At 34.5% G+C, this 26,775-nt stretch overlaps 3 protein-coding genes across 3 annotated transcripts in view; all 3 read right to left on the reverse strand.

Annotated features, from left to right (window-relative positions):
* Positions 1 to 7,524: 7,524 nt before the first annotated feature.
* On the reverse strand, positions 7,525 to 8,175 carry LOC107632241 (uncharacterized). The gene has a single exon (XM_016335947.2). The coding sequence runs from the start codon at positions 8,173 to 8,175 to the stop codon at positions 7,525 to 7,527; it is 651 nt and encodes a 216-aa protein (XP_016191433.2).
* Positions 8,176 to 9,213: 1,038 nt separating this feature from the next.
* LOC148569782 (uncharacterized) lies at positions 9,214 to 10,296 on the reverse strand. Its single transcript, XM_088506635.1, has one exon. It carries the CDS (start codon positions 10,294 to 10,296, stop codon positions 9,214 to 9,216), a length of 1,083 nt encoding a protein of 360 aa, XP_088362761.1.
* Positions 10,297 to 10,562: 266 nt separating this feature from the next.
* The window catches only part of LOC148569783 (alkane hydroxylase MAH1-like), a 36,260-nt gene continuing 20,047 nt past the window's right edge, over positions 10,563 to 26,775 (reverse strand). The window contains exons 5-8 of the mRNA XM_088506636.1: positions 18,835 to 18,905; positions 18,300 to 18,435; positions 16,725 to 16,728; positions 10,563 to 11,920 (exon numbers count right to left, since the gene is read on the reverse strand). Coding sequence (XP_088362762.1) covers positions 10,563 to 11,920; positions 16,725 to 16,728; positions 18,300 to 18,435; positions 18,835 to 18,905 — 1,569 coding nt within the window. The remainder of the gene's footprint in view (positions 11,921 to 16,724; positions 16,729 to 18,299; positions 18,436 to 18,834; positions 18,906 to 26,775) is intronic.

A 26,775-nucleotide genomic window follows, 5' to 3' on the forward strand; every position in this document is an offset into this window, starting at 1 on the left:
ACCTGGGAGTATAAAAATTTAATCCAAGAATACTGGTAGAAATTCTCTAACAATAGAGATAAGTCCTAAAAGTTAGGATATTGTCAAAAATAAATTTATCTCTTGTTTACAAGGAACAACCTGACAACCAGGAGACTTGTACTCAAAGATAGAATTTATTCATGCATATGATGATGTATAAGGAGAATTAATTTTATACTTGAACCTAGACAACCTAGGAGTATAAAATATAATTCAGTTAAATAATTGTCTGACAACCAGATAATTATTTGGGATTATAATTGTATGATATAATTTAATCATATTTATTTGGAATAGGTATGAGTAACAACTTGACAACCAAGGTACTCATTCACGATTCTAAATAATTTTGTCATAAATATAGATTTCTTATTTACTTTCATATTTTAAATTTTTAAATATGTCCACCTTTTGTGTGGCATACTTGAAAGTAATATATTAAATACAATTTGAGAATTGTATTTTCAAAGGGTTATCATTGAGATGATAATATTCTCCAATAAAATTGACTTTGGAATGGTCAGAACTTTTGATGTATTTATAATATTATTTTACATGGGTTGTTTTGACAACCATAAGTTCTAATTTCAAAGGCACCTCCCCACTATTTATTACTGAATATCTTGAGAAGATGTATGGTGCCCAAAATAAGATAGTATGACTATCAAAGTTTTATTTAAACTAGTGGGAGTATTGGACAATATATTTTGAATTAAACAACTTTAGAAGTTGGAATGCCATTAGGCAAATGGTTTTAGCGAGAATTGTTCTTGCAAGCATTTTTGGATATTTATTTTGTTACAAACAAAATTTTTCTTAATATGATTAAGGTTTGTGATCTTTTTTAGAAAAATTCAACATGAGTATTGAGGATGCGAATCAAAATTGTTCTTAAGGGTTGGTTTGACCAATAATAAAAATATTGAGTATTTTTATTATAAGAGTTTAAAGTAAAATCTCTAATATCTAATTGATATTCTATTGAATAGAGAATGAAATTCTCTTCATGCATAAATACTAGTACTCTATGTACTCCATCGTGTTTAAGAAACATGAAATTTGATTTAGTTGAATATCACTATTTGTTAAATATTTAGACTACGTTTTAGAAATATTGCTAAATTAATAAATTTTTTACCAAATCAATTTTTTATCCATATGAAATATGGAAAAGGCATAAGCTGAAACTCAAGAACATTAGAGTTTGGAGATGTCTTATATGTGTTAAGAGATTGCACAACAATAGAATTGACACTAGGTCCGATAAATGAGATTTATTGGATACCCTAAAGAAATAATGAGATTATTTTTATCACCCTTCTTATGACAAAATATCTATGATAAGAGGTTAAACTCCTTTTTAGAAAAGGAATTCCATTTTAAAGAAAGAGTGGAAGTACAATTACTTTTATTAGAATTGTATACCACTCAATAGAGGATATACTTTCTCTTGAAAGTATAAAAGGTTTGATCGTCAAACTAACTTTTCAAAAAAGTAGCCTATTTGTATAATGATACAATTCTATAAAGATAAATCTAATGGTTACTTAGATTTTTTTCATAATCATGTTCAATAAGGATTGTCTTTAAAATAAAATTATGCACTATTGTAGTGGGAGATTTCATGTTTTGAGAAAACGTGATATTTATTATGCACTAGGTGTATTTTACAAAAGGTCAAGCAAACATGCTCAAGAGCAAAGATGTTTAAGGTCAAAAGAGTTTTGATAAACACAGATGTGCATTGAAAAATTATACACATGATTGATTGGCTCTAGTGCAAGTGGGAGATTATTGTGATAATAGTATGCCCAAGATCCAATCCATCATGATTGGCTCTCGTGCAAGTGGGAGATTGTTGGGAATAAGTAGTATGACCATAATCCAATCAATCACGTGTCAAATAATTTGTTATTGTTATTATATTAAAATGTTAATATAATAACGTCCTTGATTAAATTTAGAGATTTATCATTGTGATAGTGATCACAATATTGAGAGATAAATCTTTTTATAATTTAATCTAAATTGTTCTTGGTCATAGGATTATTAAAAAGGACATTAATAATCCGAAAAGATCAATATATATATATATATAATGGTCTTCATTGGATGAAGATTAATAGTTCTCATTTATTAAATTATATATATAGATGGTGCATATAGAGATATGACCATTGAACTGACTCACTCTGAAAATTTCTAATGGTTATAATTACCGTATATTTGTCAATAGGATATTCTCAAGATGAACATAGTAATAGGGTTTCCTTTGACCTGCGACTGTCATAGTAATTAACAATGTATTTATTATACTTTGATTCCGGACACCTAATACCCTAGGGTGCTAGTTGAATGGATATTGGGTATGATTTAAATACTTGTAGAATTAATTATTAGTCAATAAGGAATCCGTCAACTCTCGGTAAAGAGTTTTAGCTCTATGATTATAATGACTGAGATGAATAAAACCTTGGCCAAGGGGATTGAATGAATGAAGAAATGAGTTTCTTAGGCCATTCACAGTTCATTATAATAATGGTAACAAGTTAGAGTTTGACAATTAAACCATACTCTAAGGGTTAACCAAGAGCTGGAAAGATGGAAGGAATTATACTTTGTTCTTCTGAGGTTCTTAGTAAAAATAGATTACTTCAAACTATCGGGTCGTTGAGGAGTGTTGCTAGACGCCAACCTTGATTAGTAAATTTAGTATGACTAATTTACTACCCGCTTAGTATTGAACCTATGGGGTCACACACTAACGAGTGTTCTAATCTTTGCTATAGAATTATTTAATTATTATTTTGATTTGATCAAATAAATAATTATATTAATTCAAATGGAATATTATTATATTCTTTGCTAGCACCAAGAATATAATAATAGTATGATAATTGAGAATATTAAATGAGATTTGAGAATAATTAGTTATTCTATTTTTGAATTTGAATTATAAATTTGGATGAGATCCAAATCGATTATGTTTTAAATTGTTATGATATGATTCATAAAATTTAAAGGATGATTTGGAATTTAAAGATATGATTTAAATTTGAATTGAGAATCAAATTTAAAATCAGTAATAAATCTCATACTATATATATGTATGCCAAGAGTAGAGGAACATGGTGAAAAAAAACGAGAGAATAAAACACAAGGGTTTTATTCCTTTACCTCTACACACATAAGTGTATGTGAGCCTCATTCTTGGAGAAGAATTTTATGGTGTGCAAAGAGTTGCAAGAGGTTTCTCAATTTAGATCAGATGTCCATTGGTCAAGGAGTTGACAGCAAAGGTTGGTCTCGGTGTAGATACGCATAGCGCCTTCGTACCATCGAAGGAGAAAGTGATTTTTACTAGCGTACTCAGGTATTTTAGATCTGATCTACTATCTATATATTATTGGAATAAAATTTAAGCACAAAATAGATCTTTAAGGATTACTTTATTTTCTTCCGCTGCGTGTGTTATGAACACATGGTAATTCTTCAATATTTTTATTTTAAAAAGTAGAAATTAGCTTTAAAAACCTTTCTGTGAAAGCTTCCGAAAGCTCTTCTTGCTGAAAGTTGGGAGCAAAAGTATCTCTTCTTTTTTGATTATTTTTTAAGGGGAAAAAATCAGCATATGTTAGTGCCACCTTCTACATTGATATGTTGGCAGGTTCAAACTCATGGAAGTAAATTTTCACTCGTATTTTGCATATTAAAATCAACAAAAATATTATGTACGAACGAAATCAATCAACATATATTTGAGTATAAATATGTATATAATATAATTATATTTTAATATATTTTTTATACTAATAATTAATTATAATAATTATTTTTAGTATACATTTAACATGATTGTAAAATTAATACATGTTCTTCTATCATTAATAACCATATTAGATACTAAAATCAGCTACTAGTATATAATAATATTAAAATATAAAATATACATTAAAAATAAATTAAACTACATATATAGATATAGTGGCTAATTTTAGTATATAGCTGATTTTGATATATAAATATTATTTTTTTAAATTATTAATTAGGTATGTATTTAGATTCTAATATAAAAAAAAGCAAAATAAGTGCAATTTTTTTACCTAGAATTAATTAGGGAATAGATTCAAGCTATTCAAGTTAATATAACTTATTTCTTTTTTTTTTTGGTGGAAAAGGGGTCAAAGACCCCAAAAAACAGAAAAGAAACAGAAACTAACAAGAGCCTCTCGGCCTTAGAGAACCATAACTATCTAACCAAAGAGAATTTCTAACGTTAGGAGGCGGAGTATCAAACAGATGAAGACCAAGAGGAAGATACTGTCCTTTCTTGACAAGAGTGTCAGCTACAGTATTCGCTTCTCTCAGGGTTTGCTTCCATTCAACCTTATGAATGCGGCTACTTAACAAGCTTATATCATCAAGGAGAGGTTTGCAAGGATGAGAATTACTACAACCTTCTCTTATAAAATTAATAGCCATGGCTGAATCAGACTCAATGAGAACATGGGAGAATTCATTTGCTACCGCAATGTGCAGACCCTTTACAATGCCCCAGAGCTCAGCTTGTGTGATGGAGCAGCTACCTAAATTGCAAGAGAAGCCAACAACAAATCTGCCAAGATGGTTACGAAACACTCCTCCACAAGCTGCATTGTTTTCTCGCTTGAAAAATGATCCATCCACGTTTAACTTCATGCAATTCTCTACAAGGGGATACCATTTTATCATGCTTCTAGCTAAAGTATGACTCCTTTTCAATTGGGAGCTTTTCCTCAAGATGCTCAACATCTCTTTTCCACGGGATTTAATAACTTCAAAAGCTGCTGTTGGGTGCATCCTTTTACCTTCAAAAATATATTTATTACGGAAGAACCAGAGACATGAGCTTGCCACTCCAAAAATACATGACCAATCAGTTTCATTAGATAAATTGGCAAAGAGCCAATCTCTAATAGTCATGTTGAAGAAATCTGTAATAATGTCGTGAGCCTTGAGGAAGATCCAAACCGCTTTGGCAAACGGACAATCTCTAAGCACGTGGAGAATATCTTCATCCGTTGCATTGCAAATCGAACATTGAGCAGAATTGGACATATGTCGTCTTCTCCGTTCTACATTTGTTAGAAGCACGTTGTGGGCCGCTAACCAAAGGAATGATTTGATTCTTTCAGTTCCTTTCCATTTCCAAACCAATTTAAAGAGTTCATCCGAGGGTGTTGCATCATCAATAATTGATTTATATGCTGATTTGAGGGAGAAAGAACCATCTGATGTACCAGACCAAGCAATGCTATCCATTCCTTTCCATGGCGATAGAGGTGCCATTGCACTAATCCTCTTGATTACTGAGTCCGGGAGCCATTCGCTGAGCTTCGTTAAGTCCCAGGACCCTGAAACAGTAAGGAAGTCCGTCAAATTACAACAAGTATCTAAAGGACTGATTACCTGAGTTGCATGATGCTCAAGTTTCCCAAGTTCTGGCACCCAATTGTGCTTCCAAAAATTTATGTTTGTTCCCTCTCCAATACGCCAAATAGTATTTCTTTCCACCCCATTCGAGGTTTTGCATATGCCTTTCCACAAGTTGAAAGCCTTATTTTTCCTAGAGAACCTTGGGAGCAGATCTTCTCCACAGTTATATTTAGATCTCAGCACTCTGGCCCATAAAGAGTCCTTCTTTTCTATTTGACCTCATCCCATTTTCATCATGAACGCATGATTAAGATCCTTTGCATGTCTAATACCAAGGCCTCCTGATTCTTTGGGACTATTTATCTTCTTCCAACTAACAAGATGAACCCTTTTTGATTGATCAGTTTCACCCCAAAGGAAGGACCTGCATTTACGATCAATTATGTCACAAGTAGCAACTGGTAAAATAGCAGTTTGCATTGTATAACTAGGTAAAGAAGATAAAACAGATTTCACCAGTGTTGTCCTTCCGGCCAATGACAAAGATGAAGCCTTCCAATTATTGAGCCTAGTATTCAACTTATCAATAATCCCACTATAGGTATTCTTCGACACTCTAGAGTGAAGGATAGGGACCCCCAAATATTTACCAAGATCATCAGTTCTTGAAAATTGGAGGGAGTTGCTGATTTCACTTCTGACAGTATTACCCACATTAGCGAAAAAAAAGATACGAGTTTTCTCATTGCTGACTTTCTGTCCTGAGCTCGAGCAAAAAGCATCTAAGACTTTATTAATAACCTCGGCCTGTTCCATGCTAGCTTCGGCAAAAAGAATGAGATCATCCGCAAAACATAGATGGGATAGCTTAGGGCCATTTTTCTTGAGACAAATAGGCTTCCAAAACCCCAAATCCACTGCAGAGGTAATAAGTTGAGAAAGTCTTTCCATGCAAAGGACAAAAATATAGGGTGAGATGGGATCTCCTTGACGGATTCCTCTTATGGGAGAGAATTCTTCTAAGACTTCTCCATTCCATAGAATTCGCATCTTTAGAGTAGAAATACAGCAAACAACCAGATCAATGAAATTCTGAGGGAGACCAGCATCCTGAAGAGTATCCTTGATAAAGCTCCATTTGAGTCTATCGTAAGCTTTTTCTAAATCAATCTTTATTGCCATCCAACCTTTAGAGCCCTTCTTGAGTCTCATGGAATGTATCACTTCTTGAGTAATGACAATGTTATCTGTGCTATGTCTTCCTGGGACAAAACTACACTGATTGGGTTGAACAAGTTTTTCCATCACTTTTTTCAATCTGTTGGCAATGATCTTTGTAACAGCTTTGTATGAGACATTACACAGACTAATTGGACGCATTTGCTTTAAGTGAGTAACCGGCTCCACCTTGGGAATAAGGGTAATAAGAGTTTCGTTAATCTCCTCAATCTTGTGAGGATTAGAGAAGATACTCTGCACCAGCCGACATAAATCAGTTCCCACCACTTCCCATTGATGTTGGTAGAAGATGGCCTGAATGCCATCCTTACCTGGTGCTTTCAGGCTGCCCATTTGAAAGATGGAATCTTTAATTTCTTGATTAGTAACATTGCTGCCAAGAAGATTGATCTCATAATTATTCAGGGATGGAAAAGCATGATTCAAAATAAAAGGACTTTCTGGAGTGTCATCCTGGTAAAGATTCACATAGAAGGTAGTAGCCATGACTTCAAGAGTGGAGTTGTCCGACACCCAATTCCCATTATCATCCATAAGGGAATTAATTTTATTTCTGCGCCTTCTAGCCATAGTCGTGCCATGGAAATACTTAGTATTATGGTCTCCAAATTCTATCCAATTGCATCTTGACTTTTGAAACCATAACAACTCTTTTTGAGAGAGGATCTGCTCATATTCTTTCCACAAATTTGCTTGCAAGTCTTCTAAAAAAGAGTTGCTATTCAAATTAAGACTGGTGGCAATACCATTTAATCTACGAAGGATCCTATTCTTTTTGAAGAAGATATTTCCAAACACAGAAGAGTTCCAAATTCTAACAGCATCTTGGAAATTTGAAATACAATTAGACTAAGAGTTCTGCCAACTCCAATTATTTTTAACAACATCACCGAAATCTGAATGAGTAAGCCATGCTGCAGTAAAACGAAAGGGTTTCCTTCTTCTGTTAAGGGGTTGAGAAGAAGCAAGCTGAAATAAGAGAGGAGTATGATCTGACTTCATCATAGCCAAGTGTTTGACTTTAACATCAGGGAAGGCAATCTGCCAGTCCAAGTTGCACAAGCCTCGGTCAAGTCTCTCAAATAAATTCCCTTGCTTCCAAGTAAATGGCCAGCCAAAAAAACCCAAATCCATCAACCCGCATTCAGACACGCAAGCTTGGAAATCAGTACAAGCTTCTTGGATTTGATTCAATGATCCTCCCTTCCTTTCATGAGCGTGGAGCATAGCATTAAAATCACCAGCAATACACCATGGGGAAGAGATATTCTGACTAATAGAATTAAGGCAACTCCATAACTCCTTTCTCTGACCTCTTTGAGGACTGCCATAGACAGCTGTAAAGAGCCAGGGAACAGAATTTTTACCAACAACCTGCATATGAACAAATTGAACATGGTGGTGGAGAACAATAACTTGCCAGAAATTAGTGTCCCAAAGACACCAAATACCTCCCGAGTGCCCTCTAGATTCCTCCACAAAGACGCCATCAAAACCCATCTTTTCTCGAATCTTATTGCCACGGTCCCCACTAACATGGGTTTCAAGAAGAATTATGAAATTAGCTTCAAACTCTCTCTTCAAATCTCTAATCAGAGTATGAAAACCCTTTCCACCAACTCCACGACAATTCCATATAATAAAATTCATAAATAACATAAATGGAAGAAAAAAAAAACAGTCACCAGAGACCTAAGCTTAGGACAAGGCAATGCCCTTCCCTCTGTCATTAATCTGACCATATATGCCATGGTCGTCCTTGTTAGAGCTACCACTTGCAATCTCCACAGCTTCATCTGGAGGTTTTTTCAGTTGGTCACCTTCTTTTCGAAACATCACCGAATCTCCAACTACGAAGTTTGGTTGTTGTTGCTTTTGGATTTGGACCATGAATTCATTCTTGACCACATGCTTCTCAAGGATGTCCTGCACTTGTTTTGTAGCTTCATACGCCCCTCTCTCCTCTTGTTGGAGTTTTCGCATGCTTTCAAGTATGGCAAGTTCCATCGCTTCTTTCTCTAGATTCTTCGATGATGAAGGTTCACTGGAGGAGTGGCATTGAGTAACCTTGCTTGTTTTGGGAGAATTTTGGTTAGTCTTGGTTTTGGGCTTTGAATTCTTCTCACCATTGTTAGGTCCATACTTAAAAGAGGTATTCTTCTTAGATGATTGAGGATTTTTACCAGCTCCAGCTTTGAGAATCTTTTTTGCAATAGAATTATAAGGTGTAATAACCTTTTGGGCTTTTGCTTTTGTTTTTGCAAGCCCAACATGCTTAGCCTTCTCTTGGATCAATCCTTGTTCTGGACCCACATGCATAGCCTCTTCTTCATGAGCATTTCCATGCAAGCTTTCCTCACGTGGCTTTTCACTAAAATCATCACTCAACACATTAAAACGTGACCCCTCCTTATTACTAGTCTCTTGCTCAATATTTGAATCTTCCTTATTAGTGCGTATCTCTCTTCCAGATTCGGCTCCCTTGTATTTCGGCGTGGATTTATCAAACTTCCTTCTTATAGGTCTTCTTACCATCATTCAGGGTCCAAAATTAGGGGGATCTTGATTACTTACTCGATTATTATGGGAATTAGAATCTCCTTGAGTAGCACTATTAACATTAATATCCTGATTCTGATTAGCTTCTTCTTCCTTTGGGCTGCTGGTACCGATATCTACTTCCTGGTCCTCTTCGTGGCTTACTGCTTCGCTACATTGCTCCGCCTTATGTCCATACTTGCCACAATTAAAGCATATGAGATGGAGACCTTCATATTCGATATTTAGAGTGGTTCCAAGGACCGAAATTTTGGGTACCAATTTTTTAGACAAATCAATTTCTACACAAATTCTTGCAAATTTTCCTCGAGAGTGTATGGACGTAGCAGGATCAATTTTTAACATAGTACCAATGGTTGAACCAACCCTCCACAAGAACCTATGGTTGTATAGTTCAATAGGTAAATTTGGGATGCGAATCCAAGCAGCGATCTTCTTAACTGCATTTTCTGTTGATAGAAAAAAAGGTCTCCACCTTTGAACAATAAGATAATGCCCTGCTATCATCCAAGGACCTCCAAGGAGTGCATGAGAGTAATCTTCCTCATCTGAAAAATGCACCAAAAAATAATCACGATCCATATCAATAACACTAATTTTACCTTTTTTCACCCAATCTCGATTCAGTCGTTGTTCCATGAATCCCAAGTGCACTCTTTTTCCTAATACTTTGACAATCAAAGCCGCATGCCAGGGTTTACACCACTCGTCAAACTCTTCTCTCGACACTGGTATGACTGGGCATGGATCGAAGGGCTTATCCGTCTTCTCTATCACCTCTTCATCTTTATACCACCTGTCCTCTGGATCAGATTCATCTTCATCAATAGCCCCTTCCGGAATTATATTATCGTCCATCTTCGGACCTGGCGGTGATAGCAAAGAGTCTTTATAGGACATATAAGCTATTTTTGGAGAGTTAAGGTTTTTCCCGACCTGAATATCCATGCCGTTTCCATGCTTGTTGAGATCAGCAACCTCCCTTGTTTTAACTTTCTTTGTGCTCCTTTGCACGAGATCTAACTCTTGTCGTGATGCTCTAGGAGAGCGTTCACCAGACATATCACTTTTTTTCTCACTTATTTCTTTACTTATTGGTAGTTAACACAATCATTAACTTTATTTATTTTTGTATCATATTTTAACTTTATATTCATATATTGTAACACTAATCCATATTTTAATAGTAGAAGAACTGCTATTATGAGGTACATCACTGATTATTAAATATACTAGCTAGTTACATGTGAAGTAGCAATTACGAATAACTAAAAACACAATAACCAATATAATTAAGAAAAACAATGATGAAGAGCCATATATTTCCATCACCTGCTTCTTTTAGTAACATGAACTTTCAAGCCATGCTTCATGTGAAGTATAACAGAAACATTTGGACACACAGAATGCCCTTCCACTACTTTGAAGTAAAAGTTCCATAGCAAAGCAATGGCAACAATCTTCATTTGGATAAAGCTAAGATTTTTACCCAAACAACTTCTTGGGCATGCATTGAAAGCTATAAACTTATATGATGGTATCTGTATATTGCTCCTTTTTTCCGAAATCCACCTTTCTGGCTTAAATTCCAAGCAATCTTTATCCCATATTTGTTCCATCCTTCGCATTGAATATAGAGAGTAATAGATCATAGTATTTGGACCAATATAATCTCCACTAGGAAGTATATCAGATTTGATGGCACATTTATGCTCAAATGGCACTAGAGGGAAAAGCCTCAAAGCTTCACATATAGCTCCATGCAAGTAAACTAGCTTATTAAGGTTTTTCACCTCTGAAATGAGCCAGTTTTCTTCATTAGCATTGAAGTTTGCTCTGATTTCTTCAAGGATCTTGATTTCAACTTTAGGGTGAGTCGAAACAAGCCAGAAAAACCAACTGAGACCTGCACTGATTGTGTCCCTTCCTGCCGTCAAGAGATTAATTGCAGTGTCTCTTAGAAACTTGTAATCTATTTGTTCCATTCCACTTTTTTCCACAAGAGCTTTAAGCATGTTAAAATTTGGTTCATCTTCTTGAGTGCAATTGATGACTCTACTCTGCTCTTCATCAAATTTGGTTGATATACATTCATGCAAGAACTTATCAATAATTTGTTGGGATACGATGGAGTGCTTCTCGGATCCGATTCGGAGCCATTTTTGCAGTTTCCACAAGGATCTTGGGACAAAGTGCCTATAGAGAATTGCATCCTCCATTTTGTTGAAAGCTTTTTCAAAAGCAACCTCTTGGAATTCAGTGAACTTGTTGGGAAGACATTTGGGATCAAATGCCAACATTATGGTGCAAATGTTGTCAAAAGTGAACCTCTGAAAGATGTCTTCCAAGTCCACAATAGTTTTTGATTCCGAAACATCATTCAAAAGTGGAAGTAGGGAACCCTCCAACTTCTTATGAATGGATTTTGTAACGAAATTCTCAAGAATGTTTTGCTTGAACAATGATTGTAATATGTCCCTCTGGCGCTTCCAGATGTCGTAATCAGAATTGAGGATCCCATTTCCAAGAACTTCAAAAATCTCATGGAACTCAGAACCTTTGTCATAGTTGACAAAGTTCTTACTTGTAATGTGGTGAACGTTCATAGGATCACTAATGAGGAAAAAGTTGATGTTTGTAAACAAGGGTCCTGTAAACTTAAAAGTACCACCATAGTGTTTCAAAGCTATGGTAAAGTTTTTTTTTTTTTTTTTGAAAGAAGGAGCTCAACACAAGTAGTGGAGCAAGGACAAGAACAAACAACAAGCAAAAATAAAAAACCTAACTAAAACGAACTAGCCATAAAACCCATTTGTCATCTCCGGCATTGCCATCAACAACTAAAAGGGTCAGCACCTAACCACTCAGTGTAGCTCTGAACAGACAAGTTTATAATCTCCTCTACTCTTTTTTCTTTATTCTGGAAAATTCTCCTATTCCGTTCCAACCAAATGTTCCACATAATGGCACAAAAGCACACCATCCATCTCTTGCACTCCTCCTTGTTAATTGCTACCTCAGTCCAACTGTAAAAATGTTCCTTGACTGTACCCGGGCATATCCATTGTAGACCAACATGAGATATCCAAGTACACCAGACCTGCCATGAAAAATTACAGCCCAGAAACAAGTGGTAATCATTTTCATCACCTACTTTACATAAGACACATAGAGCATCTTCTTGGTTAATAACCCCGAAACGACGTAGTCTCTCCTTCGTATTAACCCTGCCAATCAATCCAAACCAAACAAATAACTCCACCCTAGGAGGGACAAGCCCTTTCCAGATTGATCTAGTAAAGCTATAACTTGATATATCCTCCGGAGCCATTTCTACCTGCAACACCTGCACAAATGAGTTAGTAGAAAAAACACCTTGTTTATCATATTTCCACACAACTCTATCCTCTCTCCCACGTGCAAGTTTAACTATGCTCAAAGTATTGTGAAGCTGGTTTACTAGATCCAACTCCCATTGGAACAGTTCTCGCCTCCATTGGAAGTTCCATATCCAAATTAACCCATCCCAAAACCCACAATCCCCTATCATTGATCCTGTTTGGATTGAAACAGAGAAGAGCTTTGGGAACTGATCTTTCAATGAACCTCCAATAATCCAGACATCCTCCCAAAACCGAGTACGTCTCCCATCATCCACCTCTATAGTCAATCCAGTAATCATCTTTTGCCTAACTTCTTGATTCTTAAACTGCAGCTGACAAATGTCCTTCCACAGACCTCCCGATCAGGCAATTTCTGAGAGGATAATAGCTCATTTGGATTCAAGTTATTACAAGAGCAAATAACCTTCTTCCACAACAGACAATCTTCTTTAGAGAACCGCCATCACCACTTAAACAGAAGGGCTGTATTGCGTACCACAGCATCTCCAACTCCCAATCCGCCCAACCTCTTAGGAGCCTGCACCACTTCCCACTTTACTAAGGCCATACCAGAGCTCCCATCATCCTTACACCATAAAAATCTTCTTTGCAAAGAAATCAGTTTCTCTGCAACAGCCTTTGGCATCTTATAAAGGCTCAAATAATAAACCGAAAGGCTATTCAACATAGATTTGATAAGCACCAACTTACCAGATTTATTAAGCGCCTTGGCTTTCCAAAGGCTAAGCTTCTGCTCCACCTTGTCTATTATTGGCTTCCACGTCTTGACCAACCTTGGGTTGGCGCCTAGTGAGATGCCCAGATATTTGACTGGAAGGGAGTCTTGCTTGCATCCTAGAACACAACACATACGTTGCACCCACTGCTCATCACAGTTGATAGGAATTAAACTCGACTTCTCAAAATTGATACATAAGCCTGACATCAACTCAAAGCACCGAAGCAACCTCTTGTAGTTCTTAATGGTCTCATCTTTAGGAGGGCAAAACAAAATAGTATCATCTGCGAACTGTAGATGCGACAACTCAATATGATCTCTTCCAACCAACAATGGAGATAAGCGACTGTTCCTTACTGCTTCTTCAAGCATTCTATGTAAGACATCCACTACAAGTACAAAAAGGAACAAAGACAATGGATCACCCTGTCGCAGGCCCCTTTCCATCTTGAACGGTTTAGAAGGCGAGCCGTTTATCAACACTGACATTGAGCACGACGTCACACACTCTATAACTCACGCCCTCCATCTCTGCCTGAAACCCATCTTCTGCAACACGAGGTCGACGAATTTCTACTTTACTCTGTCATATGCTTTCTGGAAGTCTAGTTTTATTATTGCCGCTTCCAACTTCCTCAGTTTGATCCACTGAACCGTTTCACATGCGATAAGTGCCCCATCATGAATCTTCCGACCCTTGACAAATGCACTCTGCGTCTCACCTACTAATCCAGGCATAACGGCTCTCATCCTCCTCACTAGCATCTTTGAGATAACCTTATATACACACCCCACTATGCTGATCGGCCGCAAATCTTTGATTTCCTTAGCACCAGTAAACTTCGGGGCCAGTGCCACCCAAGTTACGTTAGCATCTGTCGGTAGCCTTGATGAATGAAAGAAATCCAGTACAGCTGTCGTGAATTCAGAGCCAATGTCACCCCAACACTTCTTTATAAAGTTCATGTTGTATCCGTCACTTCCTGGAGCTTTGGACAATTCACAATCCCACACTGCCTCTCTAACCTCCTCAGGTGTTGGTAACATCTCTAGAGCTATAACATTCTCATTGTTGATCCTTTCCACTAGTCCGTCTCTGAATCCCACCATCGGAGAATCCTCTTGACGATATAACTCCTTGTAGAACTCCCTTATGGCAATCTTAATCCTAGCTTGATTCCTTATCAACCTCCCATTAATGACCAGAGCATCAATTCTATTATTCCTCCTTCTTGCTGAAGCTAAGTTATAGAAATATCTCGTGTTTTTATCCATTTGTCTCGCATGCCTAGACCTCGACATCTGCTTCCAGTGAATTTCTTTTCAAACATACCACTTTTCACAGCAAGTAACTAAGTCCCTCATTCTAGCTTCCACTTTTCCATCATATGCCCCATTACCAACCATGTCATCAATTTTCTTAATTTTTTCTTTAAACATAGTGATTTTCTTGTCCATGTCACCAAAGTTGTCTCTGTGCCATCTTCTCAAAGGACTCGTCAAAGCCTTCAATTTGTCAGTGAATTGTATAGCTTCCAACCCTCTCCATTCCTCCTTGACCATCCTTAGAAATTCTTCATGAGTAAACCACGAATCAAGGCTGCGGAATAGTCTCAAACAATCCCTTATCCTCTTATCTTCCACTATAATAGGACAGTGATCTGACAAACCCCGTGGTCCACCCCTCAAATGGGTTCCTGGAAACACCTCAAGCTATTCTAGGCTAACCAGGGCTCTGTCAAGGCGGCTACAAGAACGTTCTCGAAACCACGTAAACTTCCGATCAGTAATCGGCAAGTCCACCAATCCCATACCATTTATCCAATCCTTAAACTCTTGTGCTGACAAAGACAAGTTATCAGTGCCTCGCCTCTCCTCTACATGTGTAATTTCATTAAAATCTCCTAAAAAACAAAAGGGCCCCTGGCATAACCCAGCCACATAGTATAACTCCTCCCACACAACTAGTTTCTCATCTCTAGTATGTGCACCATACACCAAGAAGAAAGCACAATTAATAGAGTTTTCTGACAGGATACCTTCAACATACAATCATCTCTCACCTTTATAGCTATTTCTTTTTTTAAAGAATTCATCATCCCACATTAACAACAACCCCCAGAAGCACCATCAGATTCTACATACTCCCATCCTGCACAATCTTTACCCCAAATTTTCAAAACATCAAATCTTGTCACTATCTGCCTTTTGGTTTCTACCAGACCTAACATATTGAATCTATATTTGTTCTTAAGATCTTTCACCATTCTCAATTTTTCGTCCCCCCTTAGCCCCCTAACATTCCATGAACTAACAATCATTTTAAATTAATGTTACATACCTTATTGTGACATTTAGGTCTGCTCCGCCTTACTTTAGCCTTCTGTTTTGCAAGCCTTCTTTTTCGGGTAATATCTTCATTTTGTTCTTGAAGGATAGCCATTATGTCGTCCTCTTCATTGCATAGCATTGCTCCTGACTCCTTTGCTAAATCCCAAGTCTTTTGGTTCCAACATTTGCTCATACAAGCTTGCACCCTCGTTTCCTTTGTCCTCATCATTATTGCCCTGCCCTTCGTTTTCCACATGGTCTTCAATGTCTTCATAGCCCTCTCTCTTATTCTGCCCCATCAGGTTGTTATTATCAAGTGAGACGTGACCCAGGCCTTCGTTAGCTTCCTCTGCATTAGTAATTACCTCCTCTGGTATAAGCCTTCCATTCGCATCTTCCCCTAGTTGAGCCCCTTCAGATACCGCCCCTACCCCTGCATCCTACTTAACCTTATTAGCATCACTACCCTCTTGACAATTTTGCTTCGCTCCGGGACCAAGGTGTCGTTCAAGACCTTTAGAAATTTCAATATCTTTCAACACGGTACTTCTACCTATTCCTTGCTCTGTCCTCAACCCCTGTACAACCTCTGGTTCCAACCGGTTATCCCTTCCCATCCCCCCGTTGGCCCCTCCGCCCGCCTTCATCTCACCATCAACTAAGTTTAGCTCCCTCGCTCCACCAGCAAACCTAGGAGCAGCTTCTATTTCGGCCAGCAGCCCCTTCGACTTTCCATCGCGCACCCTACCCTCGTGATTGGCACAGCCATACTGCACCGGAACGAAACCCTCCTCACGGTCCAGGCGGCGCCGCAGAACAACGTCTTCAGTGGGTCCAGTGTCCGTCCCTTCCTGGTTGCTACGGAGCCCCCTGAGTCTATGAGGTCGCACTTTCAACGCTGGATCAGCGCTAGACCTGGGACTGGTGATCGGTCCACTTACAGCCCGCCCCATAGCTCCTTGACCCAGCCCAGAATAACCCACCACTTTACGCTCCTTTCCATACGGTAATGTTCTTTGAATCACTTGGCCAAATACCCTCCTGTTGAGGTGATAGTTATTGTTGGCCCAATAGTTGTCTCTCATGCCATGATTAATTTTTATTCCCCTTGCAAGCCCAACAAGATCACCGTACCGTTATAATTCCACGGGATGGTAAGCTCTGAGTCTACTTCAAAACTCTCCTCATATCCCCCAAGTTCAGCCAGGCATTCAGTATCTCCATTAATATGTTGATACGTTAATAAATTGGTTTGATTGGGTCTTAAGTTGTCATAACTCCATTCATTCAAAATTGATTCAGAATTTACCAATCTGTCCTCATCTTCAACCCATGTCGTTCGAACCTCCATAACTACTATTGCTGCTTGATCTCCAGTATCTATCAACTCTGATGCTCTAGACAGCGTTATATCTACACCATCCGAGTCCTTTATGATTTCGTTACTTTGGAGAATATTACCATTAAAGTCTTGCATCTTATTTTCGAAGTTACATTGCGAACTATATACTTCCTGTCCCATCTCCTTTACCAGAACATCAAATCTACTGGTACCTAATGTGATATGAATCCATTTATTGATCACATCCATAACACAAGTATCAATTAGTACACGTCCAACACTAAAAGAGGATTGGGATTCCGTCGCTTTATCGCACCTAACTACCTCTCTCCATTGACCTCCTATCGTCTTGAACGTATCCACTGACCAAACATGCAACGGAACTCCAAAACACTCTAGCCAAACTTTTCGAGATTCACTTCTCTCCGATTCGTTCCACCTCCAAACACTATGAAAAATCTAAAGTAGGCTATTCATCTTGAATGTGTACGTCTCTTCAGCATTCAACAGGCTATCAAAAGTCAATAACGCTTTATATGCTCCCATTTTGCATACTTGGACAACTTGTGGGAAGTTCTTCGCCACCGTATCCTTCAAGGAGCCAAAGTCAATAGCCTTCGTCGTTCCACCTATCAGGCTTTTCTGCAACCAGTCCAAATTTTCTTTCGCCACAACCACTTTCAACTTTTTCGTCCACCCCTTCCCACTTGAATCTTGGGTCTCTTTATCCTTTCTCTCATCTTTAGAGCCACTAGCAGGGGGTAGCGGCGCATTTTGATGTTCTCGAAGCGGATGGTGAACAATTCCATTTCGCATGTCAACTCCTACCTATACCCTTCGCGGGTCCTTAGCATCCGACGACGCTCTTCTGTATTTTGCCTCACCAACAAACACGACCTTGCCTCTCAATCTCATACGATTCATTTCTGTTATAGCCTTCAACGCCCCTCCCTTCGTAGTGTAGCGTATGAACGCAAAAATGTACATTCTATCTCTCTTTTGCTTTTGTGATAGATATATGTCATTTATGCGTCCAGTCCATCGAAAAAGTTGAAACAGTTCTCGCTTCGAAATGTCCTCCGGGAGATTGTCTAAAAAGATCGAAAACGACTCATTCTCCAGTCAACGATACTCTTCTCGGTTCTAAACTCTAGGATCCTTGATTTGATTCCTAAAACTACCTCTCTCTCACCCCTCTCTCTCATTCTCTCTCTCATTCTCGCCAGTGTTTTTATTACGAGTTTAATCGGTCATACTAATCCTGTAAAGCTATGGTAAAGTATTCATGAATATTGGACATATTCCACAGCATAGCACGTAGCATACCAAACAAGGGTAAATTTGGGATAGGTGAATTTCTTTTGATCCTCCAAATTAAATGTGGATGCAAACGAATGTGATAATGGCTACAAATAAAGCAAAGGACTCTAGTGAGAGCATCATGGTGGCCTTAAGTGCTTGTTTCTAAGATGTATCTGTGCATGAATGGTTATTTTTCTCATAAATTTATAGGCACAAATGGAAAAGAAAATAATAAAAAAAATACTAGAATTGGAAAAAATATAATGTGTCTATGTATATAATTGTCATTTTTTTCCTAAAAATTAGGAGTGAGACGCAAATTTGAGACCTCTAAATAAAAACGAAGAGATTATATCATTTGAATTATAACTCGTTAATGCGTATAATTGTCATTTAGCTAAGAGGAGTGTTAGGTAGCCAAAGAATAATTACAATATAGAAATATCACGTAAAAATTCTCATTCTCTTGATAAACAAGTGATATACACCTCCTTATCACTTACCATTTTGCTGCATGTTTGAAGTCATTACTATTCTTTCCAAAATCAATTTCAGTTTCTCCCAAATCAAATCCCTAACATCTTTCAATCACATTATTATTCATTAAAATGCAATAATTTTCTGCAAAAATTATAGAAGTTAAATTAAAAATTTTTAACAACTTCTACTATATAATTTATATTTTACATATAGACTATTAAGAAATAAAAAATAAAATATAAAATATAAACAAAAATTAAAAAATAAAATTTTAAAAATAATTATGAACCCGTCATATTAAAATCAATAAATAAGCATACATACGAATATTAAATAAAAATATTAAAATAATTAAAACCATGACCTATTAGTACACATATGAGATAATTTGAAAAATACAATAAGACGTATAGTTTAAAATTTGATTATATTGATTATAAAAATTTATTAATTATAAGCATCATATGTATGAAATTATGAAAATTATGAGTACAAAATTATGGATGTTATTAATATGAAATTATGAATGTTATGTGTATGAATTTATGGATGTTATGAGTAAATTTATCAATTGAATAAATTAATTTAAGAATTTGACATTTTTTAAATTTAATTATGATAAAATTTAAAAACATCTGTGTTAATTTTATAGTTACTTAAGTAATAACTAAAAAATGATATGTGTATGGATGTAATATCTAATAAACATAAATTTAATTTTTAGATGTTAGTTGTATATAATTATGAATGTTATGTGTATGAACTTAGTTAGTACAATATAATTATAAATGCACATAAAAATACACAAAAAAATTAATCAGTTTATTACCATACCTCATCAAAACTAGTGGAGTTTTTCATATTCTCGAAAATTGATTAACTGACAACAACCTCATCGAGTGAGTCCATCTGTTGTATGTTCAAATTCTTCAGCACTTTCTACCATAGGTACCGTATTAAGGTAGAATTCAAATGACATACTATTTGTAATGACAAATTAAAGATGATTTCTTGTAAAATTCCTTAACCTATTCTAATTGTGCTTGCAATGGTATTAGAGTTGTGAATTTTGAATGAGAATAATTGAATTAACGAAAACAAAATCATATTAGGATAGCTTTCAGATTTTGTATCTCTCCATTGAATAATGATAAATGACTTAACAAAAATAGAAAATTAATTACAATAAAAAACGATGATGATAATAATAATAATAATAATAATAATAATAATAATAATAATAATAATAATAATAATAATAATAATAAAAAGCGTTTATGATAATAACCAATTACAATTATTAAATTTATTTGATATTATCGTATCTCCATTAGGCAAAAGAGCAGAGCAAGAATCAATTACAATGATAAATAATCATAACCGTTATTAATTATTATTATTAATTTTTATTATATTTTTAAATATAAAAATTAAATTATAAAAGAAAATATTAAGTATTGATTACAAGAATGTCTAATAGTAAAAAATATGATATTATAATTAATATCATTAATAAATGGAGTTGATAAAAATATGATAAGTGAAATGATAAGAGAGTGGACTAAAAAATAAAACTATTATTAAATGATATAAATAAAATATATTATAAAAAATTTTGGCTAATTATGACTGAAACCTTTTTTTTGTTACCAAACTTTTTCCTTTAGGTAATTGGTATTTAAGCAAAGACATTTTTCCGTACCACAAGCACATACATAAAAAGAAGAAGCTTTATCGATTAGTAGGGGCTAACCTATGGGCTGAAGAGGCCAACCTCTTAACTTTTGGAGCCATTAGGGGCCGGGACCAACAAAAACCCATAGACAGGGTTGAAATTTGGTGAGGCTAGATAGTTGAGGTTGGAGGCCAGCTCTAATGGCTTGGGCTGAAATTTGCCCCTTTCTGCCAATGAAATTGTTTCTTTTCTTCAGAGCCTCATGAATAATATTATACATCTAAATTTTTCTATCAACTAAATTTAATCAAGTTGATCTAATATTAATAAAAGTTATTTTTATCATTTTCATTCACCCAAATTTTATTATTTAATTTGATTCCAAAAAAAAAAATATATGTGTAGCATTTCTCTAAAAAATCATATGAGATGGCTGATTCTTATCTCTGAGGCATTATGTTTGTCCTGCCCTCCTGGAAAAAAATTGTTTGGATGTGTTTTAAATATTCAAAAATAAGATGGATGTGTTTTAAATATTCGAAAATTAAAAGTGGTTTTTATATGTGTTTTTAACTAAAATGCATTCACATTATAGAAACAAATGTTATTTAAGGATCGCCGAAAAATGTGCTTAGAATTAATTTGATAAAACAGTAATGTCGGGGAAAAATTAATTAAAGGTTATTTTATTTATGAATTAATTTCTACATATAAGTGTTTTGCATTTATAAGCTTTACAAGTATGAACGAAATCTACTCATTAAACGCTGTTTATGTTACGTGTCTTTTTAACAGAATTTTAAATCAATTCAAATCAATTAACCCACAAATATATAACTTTCATTTTTCAAAAGATTTCGTTTCTTTTTTTTGAGTTTCTTGCCAAATTTGTTGGATCTCCTTCGTGCATTCTCTCTTTGCTTCGTTTTTTTCGATTTTCATAGTTTCTGAAATCAAGCTTTGAAATCGTTTTGAATATAATAGAACTTTCGAAATACACCTAAACGATTACATAAATACACCCAAACGATTACAGAAATACACCCAAACGGTTACAGAAATACATCTAAACAGTTACAGAAAAGATTACAGAAATACACCCAAACGGTTACAGAAATACACCCAAAGGATTATAGAAATACACCCAAAGGATTTAAGAAATACACACAAAATAGGGTGAGACAGTATATTTCTTCTTGAAATATTTTAATGTTTTGCTGGTTAAGGATGAGGCACATGGCAGAGACAATCTAGAAGAAAAACCTAGAAGAACAGTAAAACAGTACCTTAAATAATGTTTCTTCCTTTTTTCTGGTGATTTTTTATGGAGATTTGTATCTTTTCTTCTTGATTTCTTCTACTCTTCGCGAGGAGTTGGAACATTTCTGCAGAATCGTAGTAGTTTGTTTCGAATGTCCCTTGAATCTTGATGGTTTGCGTTTTGATTAAGGAAGAAGAATAAGAGTGAACGTGTTGTGGAAGCAGCGCGTGTTTTTTTTTTTTTTCATGGTTTGCGTTTTGACTGAGGAAGAAGAGGAAGAGTGAATGTGTTGTGGAAGGGGCGCGTGTTTTTTTCTTGAACTTGGAGCAACTTGTATAGCTTGTAAGGCAAAAAAATTTGTTTGTGTAGCAGACCTCTTTATTTAAATTAATATTTATAATTTTATGTATATACTATTTATACTTATTACATATAATATTATCAAATCATTCTAATAGTAATCTAAAACTTCAAAATAAAATAATTTTGGAATACTTTTGCCTAATGTTTTATTGTATCTCACTTTTTTTTGGGATAAAAATATACTAGTTTATGTATCTAAAAGCTTAACAACATAAATACAAGAGTAAACTATTAAAATAATGGTACCTAAAAATTCACATTGCTGACAAAAATTACTTTTAAAGATGTTAACAATAAATAAATTTTTAAAAAATTTAAAAATGTAACAAAAAGAACTAGATATTAATAAATATATATTTTAAAAAATGACTTTAGAGATCAGAGTTTTAATGTAATTTTTGAAAAGCATATAGAAAAATAAGATATTTTCATCTTTAAAATTTGATAATTTTATGTCAATTAAATTTTTTTAATTTTTTTTATTGTGAATGACTAAATTTAAAAAAATTCTAAAGATAAAAATTTTGCTCTGAATTTTTGTGTGCATATTTTAAATATTTATTCAAATCTTATTATAAAAATTTTAGATTAAATAGATAAGTTATTTACTAAATACGAAATTTTTTTGTTATTTAAAAAATATAATATTTAATTTATTGGTTATCTTTTATTATATTTTCAAATCATTCAAAAGACTATTTTATCAATAATATCTTTTAAAGATATTTTTTGTCAATGCCCAAATCTTTTGGACGTCAAATTAATTAGTTGTTAACTCTAAATACAATTATATAGAAATAAACTATGGATTAAATTTTTTGAAAACTAGCTGATTTATAAATTTCTTTTATATATATATATATATATATATATATATATATATATAAAGAGAGAGATAGATGTGTGAGTAGGAGAGGTGAATTCTATGTGGTAGTTATGATTATAGTAGTTATAGTGGTTATGAAATTTTGAAAATACTTAAAAAATATTGTCAAATAGTAAAATACATCATTTTAATTTTAGTTTTTTTTAATATTTGCATCACTTTTTGAACAAATACTAGTGTATTCTAGAAAAAGGAAGAAATACATTATTCTTTTAATTTTAAAGTCTAAATCTTAGATTCTTAATTTTAAATTTTATATTTTAAATTCTAATTCTTAAATTTTAAATTCTAAATTTGAATTATTGATCTAAAATTTAATAAATTGATATTTAAAATTTATTAATTGATAAGAAATATTCTATTTTTTATTTAATAACGAGTGTTTAAGAAAGAATCTATTTTGTCTATTATTTTTTTATATTTTATATTGTAATATATATATATATATATAAATAATAGCTTGGACACACATATACACTTACTAAGATAGCCTGATGTAAGACCTATAATTTTTTTTTAAAAAAATATTATTATGGGTTAATTTTAATTTAATTATTCATAAGGAGTTTATTTTCAGAAATTATTTTAATAATCAAATTTTGATAATTAAATAATATTTTTAAAATAATTTTTGAGGAATTAAATTAGATTTCAAATTAATACAATATAACCTAATTTGATTTAGAATTTACTAAACTCCAATTAAATAAAATATCCCTAATTTCAAATTGCCCCAAACCAAATCCTAATCTTAAAAATTAAACACAACACCCTAATCCCTTTTACCCTATCAGTCGCCATCTCTAACACACAATATCCCAGGTGTTAGAGAGGACCGCCGCCGTTGAAGGAACCATCGCCACCAGAGCCCTAGCCGTCGTCGCCGTCGGAGCTCGCTACCACTGTGAAGATGAACCGAGGCAAGCATTCTTGCTTTTGGTTTCCGTTATGTTTTTACTTTTGGTTTTTGTTCTGTTCTTGCTTCTAGCTTTTGTTCTGATTATTAGGGTTTGCGGTTCCATCCCCTTTAAAGCTACTATCGGTTGTTTTGAAGATTTTGCCGTAAATCTCACCGTCAAGCCCAGAAGGAGTCACCGTTGTTGTTGTCTCGGATAGCACTATTCTTCCTATTTTGATTTCAACTTCTTTAATTCTGAAATTTATAATGTTTCTGCCTTTGTCCTACTGCTATTTGGTTTCCTTGTGCTACCCTTACTCTAATTACAGAAATATATTTCTATTCTAGCCACTGTCGATTTATCTATTATAAAGTCATAATTGATAATGGAACTGCTAAGATCATTGCTGCTGCCATGAATTGGGGATACAGGAAATTATTGAGTTAAATTCTGCTATTGAAACATCGAGGTAGGGGCGCCTTTCTTAAACTTGTTTTACTTTCTAGAGTTGTTATAAATCGATATTAACGCGTGGAATATATTTTTGTGATTTCGTAAGTCTTATGAATTGAATTGAGTTGTTTTGGATAAATGAGATTATTAGTTTGATTGATAGATTGATCGATTGAGAAAGTTAGATATTTTGATTAATTGATTGATGTTGTTAAAGTGGTTTTTCTTGAATTATTATTGGAGGAGATTTATTATTGGCATTTAGTTTAATTTTGGAAACGGTTTGATTTTAGAAAAGATTTAATATTTAAATTTGATTTGATATCGAACCCAATTTGATATCGGAAACTGATTTTAAAACAAATTTGGAAAGGACTTGATATTTGAAAACGTATTTGTTTATTAAGAATAATTTACTATTTTGGGAAATGGTTCGAGCAGAGTTTCAGGAATGTTTTGGTTTGAAACTATTTGAGAAGGTCAAGAGTTCTTAATTATTGATTGATGTTGTTGAATGAAGTTGCTTTAGATTGCGGTTTATAGGATTGGTTGATTGGATTCTGGATTTTGTAATTTCATTGGGTTGAGTGTGGTTGTTGTGAAAATGGTTATTGGAAGTGATTTGAATGATTAACAGGCATTTGATTTGGTTTGGTTGGGACCCGAAAAGGGTGGCAGAGTCCGAATTTTAGAGGAGATGCTGCCGAAATTTTATAAAATTAGAAGTTTCATTTGAAATAATTATTTAAAAAGATTTATTTTTAAACATTATATGTTTTAAGATTGATTTATAATGAACGGAATGGAAAGAATGATGATGAGGATTTTCTTTGAAATATGGATTTTGAATGAATTTGGAAATGAGATATGGATTGATGAACGATGATGATGTTGAGAATGTTGAGAATGTTGAGATATGATCTTTGAATTATTCATATGGCTTATGAATTTGAATTATTTGAGATACGAAGTTCCCTGGATAAAGTACCATGGCTGGCCACCACGTGTACCAGGTTGAAAATTTGATACTCTGTTGACCCTATGACGTAAGTGTGACCGAGCACTATATATATTCCCGGGAATGTAACCCCCATTGAGCAATATTGATTATTTGAGAAAAAGCTATGCATAGACTCTTGGGGATGCACGTCGGGGGACAGTATAAGTATTTTCAGGCTTGTCGGGTTGGCTGGATAACCGACAGATGAGCCTCATCAGCCATAGGACAGACATGCGTCATATGTATTTGTATGCTTTGTTTGGGTTGAACTTGTTTTGGTTTGCCTAATTGCTAAACTGTTCTTAACTGCTACTTGAACTATTTGTTGTAATTGCTACCTAAACCTGTGCTTTCCTTGTTTGTCTTGCTTGTGTTTGTCCTGGCGTGCTACATTTAAGAATGAACTTTGGTGCTGGATTAATGATTGTGTTGTTTGATTGCGTGGTTGGTTTCTGATTGAGATTTTCCTATAAGAAAGGAAAGGTTTTGGATTTCTAAAAGATTAAACATTGTTTCTTTGAAAAGGTTTTGAACGATTACCTATTAATTTTTAAAAGATTCATAAGGCAATGATAATCACTGAGCTTGAAAACAGTTTTCTTATTAAATATCTTCTTATGACAACTTTGAAACTCCGTGGTGAGACCATGTGGTTAGGTTCTCACCCCCATACAGCTTTACCTTTTCAGGAACCGGATGAAGCATTATGAAGAGTTATATTGTGTTTGGTTTATATGTTGTTGTATTAATTAGATTATTTTCCTCCCTCGTCTTTGTTATTACGAGTTTGTAAGAGGGATAGGAGTTGTATGTTTTATATGTATATAATATTATGAGATATTATATAAGGAGTACTGTAAATGAATCTATGCTTGCTTGTATTTTTCTTAAGATTAGTATTTATTTCCAGTTTTCAAAGAAATCAGCGATACGGTGTCGAGTCATAGCTCACAGGCTCCTATTTTAATATTTAGTATATAAAGTAGTCGTAATACTTCTTGCTATCAGAGTGGCTGATGAGCGAATAATTTATACCCTTTTTGGCATTGTTTTTACATAGTTTTTAGTATGATTTAGCTACTTTTTATTATATTTTTATTAGTTTTTATTCAAAAATTACATTTCTGTACTTTACTATGAGTTTTTGTGTTTTTCTATGATTTCAAGTATTTTTTGGCTGAAATTGAAGGACCTGAGCAAAAATCTAATTCAGAGGCTGAAAAAGGATTGCAGATGCTGTTAGATTCTGACCTCCCTGCACTCGAAGTAGATTTTTTGGAGCTACAGAAGCCCAATTGGCGCGCTCTTAATTACGTTGGAAAGTAGACATCCTGGGCTTTCCAGCAATATATAATAGTTCATGCTTTTCCTGAGATTTGATAGCCCAAACTGGCGTTCAAAGTCAGCCTAAAACTTCTGGCGTAAAA

Source organism: Arachis ipaensis, chromosome B3 (genome assembly GCF_059453495.1).
Source record: "Arachis ipaensis isolate K30076 ecotype BB chromosome B3, ASM5945349v1, whole genome shotgun sequence".
In the NCBI taxonomy this organism is placed as follows: Eukaryota; Viridiplantae; Streptophyta; class Magnoliopsida; order Fabales; family Fabaceae; genus Arachis; species Arachis ipaensis.